At 39.6% G+C, this 4,376-nt stretch overlaps 1 protein-coding gene across 1 annotated transcript; it reads left to right on the forward strand.

The window, feature by feature from the left end:
- Positions 1-2,169: 2,169 nt before the first annotated feature.
- Positions 2,170-4,148, forward strand: LOC101311021 (probably inactive leucine-rich repeat receptor-like protein kinase At5g48380-like). The gene is made up of 2 exons (XM_004305706.1): positions 2,170-3,066; positions 3,204-4,148. Exons 1-2 carry the CDS (start codon positions 2,170-2,172, stop codon positions 4,146-4,148), a joined length of 1,842 nt encoding a protein of 613 aa, XP_004305754.1.
- Positions 4,149-4,376: the final 228 nt, after the last annotated feature.

Raw genomic sequence — 4,376 nt, forward strand, 5'->3', positions numbered from 1 at the left:
GACATTACCAAGTGGGTTCTAGTCATGCAAAAGACACTTGTCATCATCTAATTGGTTAGATGACATCACATTTCTCCCACCAAGTGACACGTTTTGGATGATTAAGGAAAATGATCTGACATGTTGGTCAGCTTTTCTCGGTCACTAAGTAAGCCTTTGGACCAATAAAAAGCTGCCACGTCAACAGTTCGATAAGTTTCGATGAAAGTTCGACGAAACTTTGAAAAATCGTTAAAAATAGCTCGGGACTCCAAAAAATTCACCGAAAAATACGACGAACTCGTGGCGACCTCTAATTTCTATTTCTAAGAAGAAAAAAAATCAATTTTGAGAAATTTTGAAAATCGGGATGTTACAATCTACCCTCCTAAATAGAATTTCATCCCCGAAATTCAACACACCTCTAAAAACCAAAAACACTTATGGCTCTATGCTAAGATGTTAGAATCCTAATCTACCACAGATCCTGGGGTTCTAATCCCTGGTTTGCTCTGATACCATTCTGTCACACCCCGGTCCCCGCGTCGGTGGGTTTTAAGCACCGGACGCCGATCTCGAGGCGTGAACGAGTGTTACAAAGCGAAACAGTAAACAAAATATCTTCTAGGCTCGTCGGCTACCCTTTCCCGGCTCGATCAAATCTAAGTACTTCTCTGCAAAAAATATTAGAGATGGGTGGGTGAGTATAACTAAGCGCTCAGTGAGTAGACCAATGTAATATGCCCGCAAAGTCATGTCATTTTATACACGCTACAAAATACGTATATCGTATACATATCACTTCACGCAATTCATCACATCGCACAATCTCTTATCCTTCAATTTAGTGATCCCCACAGGAACCTAATGACAACAATGGATCCAACACATAATAATATATAAACTCCACATATTTCACAAATCGACATGTTTCACTATAAAAATAGAGAGATATTCGTAAATAGACAAAATTATGATTTTCGACTACTTTGATAACAAATAAGAATATTTGAAACATATTACACAAATCCAATCACCTCGTCAATACGAATCTCCACCAAGAATATTGATCGTAAACCGAGCCTCCTAAAACGAGCAATCTAGAAATCACCGTTGGATGTAGCCCAAACTTCTAGGATAGAAAGAGGACATCGGGACAAACCCGTAACATTTCGCGGATTCGAAATCGGAATTACGGATCAAAAGTTATGATCCGCCGAAGTTTTAAGTCGTAAATCTAGAGTGAAGAAGAAAAAAGGAGAGAGACAGTAAGAATGTGCAAACAGCTGATCATCAAGTGGGTTTTAGTCACGGCAAAAGACACTAGTCATCATCTAATTGGTTAGATGACATCACATTTCTCCCACACGTTTTGGATGACTAAGGAAAATGATCTGACATGTTGGTCAGCTTTTCTTGGTCACTAAGTAAGCCTTTAGACCAAAGCTGCCACGTCAACGGTTCGATAAGTTTCTATGAAAGTTCGACGAAACTTTGAAAAGTCGTTAAAAAAAGCTCGGGACTCCAAAAAATTCACCGAAAAATACGGCGAACTCGTGGCGACCTCTACTTTCCATTTCTAAGAAGAAAAAAAAATCAATTTTGAGAAATTTTGAAAATCGGGATGTTACGGCTTATACTAACTCAAACAAGGTTTGAATCCCCTTGGCTGCAAAATTGAACATTTTGCTTCAATTTTACTCCATGGAATAAGGACACGTGGAGAAGCAAAGGCTGTAAAGATAGGAGCGGGAGTGGACCACGTGCAAAGCACCAAAGCCCAAAACCAGTCAAAAATTTCGGTAGGATTTCAAATATTTCGTAAAATATCGTAAAATATCGGGATATATCGGGAGTTTCAGACGATAATTGCTTGGAATGGGAAAAATATATCATTGGGTGAGAAAAACAAAAATTTCAACGATACTCTGCTAAAATTTTCGATTTTTTACTCCTTGGCTCTTACTCTCTGACTATTCTTTGATTTGCCAATTTTCCAAATATCGAGTTCCCTTCATGTCTGTTAGAACTTACGATGAGCTTGACTTGGTTATGGTATACGGAGTACGACTATAGCTTTATGGATTTTTTGATCGAGTAGACTTCTCAGGTCAAGTAACCCTCTTCCTTTCGCTTATATGTTCTCAAGGGGCTGGATCGATGATGTTGATAAAATCACACACAGTAAGGATGCCTGTGATAGCAGCAGAAGAAGCCTTGCTTATGCTCCTGCTCCTGCTATTTGTTTGGTCATTAGCACTGGGTACCTTAACCTATTGTTATGCTGAACAAGAAGATCAACGTAGTGACATCCATTGCTTGAAATCTATTAAAGAGTCGTTGGAGGACCCTTTGAATTCCCTAGGCAACTGGAACTTTAACAACATCACACAAGGTTTTATCTGCGACTTCAGGGGGGTTGAGTGCTGGCATGTTGATGAGAGCAAAGTCCTCAACCTCAACCTCTCCAGAATGGGGCTTAAGGGCAACTTCCCTCGGGGCATCGTAAACTGCCAAAGCTTGGTGCAGTTGAATCTTTCCCACAATCACCTTTCAGGGCAAATCCCATGGAACATATCTGATTTGCTCCAATATGTGACCAGCCTTGATCTCTCCAACAATAACTTTTCTGGCCAAGTCCCAGAGAGCCTAGCCAACTGCAGCTATCTTAACGTACTTGATCTTCACCACAACCGACTTAATGGTTCACTACCAACTCAACTAGCCATGCTTACCCGGATCACGACTTTTAGGGTCCATAATAATCTCTTGTCCGGGCCAGTTCCTCCATTTTTCTCTAATCCCTATGTTTTTATTACAGAGGAGAGTTTTGCAAATAACACAGGACTCTGTGGGGTTCCTTTGGAAAGTTGCCATAACAACAAAAGGAAATCATATGTTCAATCCTTCGATGTTCCCTTCGGAATTGGTTATGCGCTTTCATTCATAACCTTGTTTGCCTCATGTTGCGTGCCATGGATCGAAATTAAGATGGAAATGAGGTGGATGGTATTCTCTCTACTAGAGAAGAGAAACAAGAGAAAACAAGCTCATGATAAACTGATCAAATTTCGAGCTGAAAAACAGGTATGCATGCTGATCTATAACCATTTCGTTATGATAAGCTCATGAAAAAGTTATGTTATAGCCATTTCGTTCAAGAGGAATGTATATTTGTGATATGCAGTAATTAAGTGACACAAACGTTGTAATTTGCTCCACAGATTGGCAGGTTTGAAAGAACAATAAATAAAATGAGTTTTACAGAACTGAGTAATGCAACTGGCAGTTTCAGTTTGGACAATGTTATCGGATTTGGAAAATGGGGGACTATGTACAAGGCCACACTTTCAAATGGTTGGTTTCTTGCGGTTAAGAAGTTGCACCACGACTCTGAACAATCTGAGAAGCAATTCATATCAGAGCTACTGGCTCTGAGCAGATTGAGGCATGTAAACTTGATTCCCCTGCTCGGATTCTGCATACAAAACAATGAGAAGCTTCTTGTGTACAAATACATGTCGAATGGAAACTTGTATAACTGGTTGCACCCAGTGGCAGATGCTAATAAGATTTTGGAATGGCCTTTGAGGGTTAAAATCGCCATTGGGGTTGCAAGAGGCATGGTGTGTCTCCACCACAACACCAAGTTCCGAATTGTCCACCGCAGCCTAAGCTCAAACAGTATATTGCTTGATCGTTATTTTGAACCCAACATATCCAACTTTGGAGATGCAATCATCTCAAACAGAGGGGGAGTAATGTTTTTGTGCTCAAGTGACGGTGAGTCGGGGCAGTTTGTTAACAGTGGTCTGTGGGAGTCGGATTTTGTGAAGAAGGATGTGTATGACTACGGAGTTGTGCTTGTTGAGCTAATCACAGGAAATGAACCCGCTATAACTACTGGTTGTTCAAACAGTAATCTACACAAGACATTGGTCGAGTGGATTGATCATGTTTCAACTAGCTCACTCATTTTCAATGACGCCAATGATAAGCATCTGATTGGGCAAGGGTTTGATGATGAGATGATTCAGTTCCTTAAAATTGCATCTGATTGCGTTCGGCCATATCCATTTCAGAGGTCTACAATGCTTGAAGTATACACAAGACTCAGCATTATTGGTCAGAAGTATGGCATTCCCTGTGATTCTGGATTTCTCATATAACTTAGGAAAAATTATATAATGTGTTAATGTATGACATGCCTAGAAACAAGATCCAATACGGATAGCCAACAAGTTGAGCACCAGAACCCTAAATAAATAAATAAAACTGTAATAGTTGTTAATTTTTCAATAATGTTGAAGTATAGAAAACTATATCATTGAAAGTTGAGACTGTTGATATATTATGAGTCTCTAATTATAACATTGCCTCAATTTTTTTTTGAATGA

The sequence above is a fragment of the Fragaria vesca genome, linkage group LG6 (assembly GCF_000184155.1).
Source record: "Fragaria vesca subsp. vesca linkage group LG6, FraVesHawaii_1.0, whole genome shotgun sequence".
NCBI classification, from domain to species: Eukaryota; Viridiplantae; Streptophyta; class Magnoliopsida; order Rosales; family Rosaceae; genus Fragaria; species Fragaria vesca.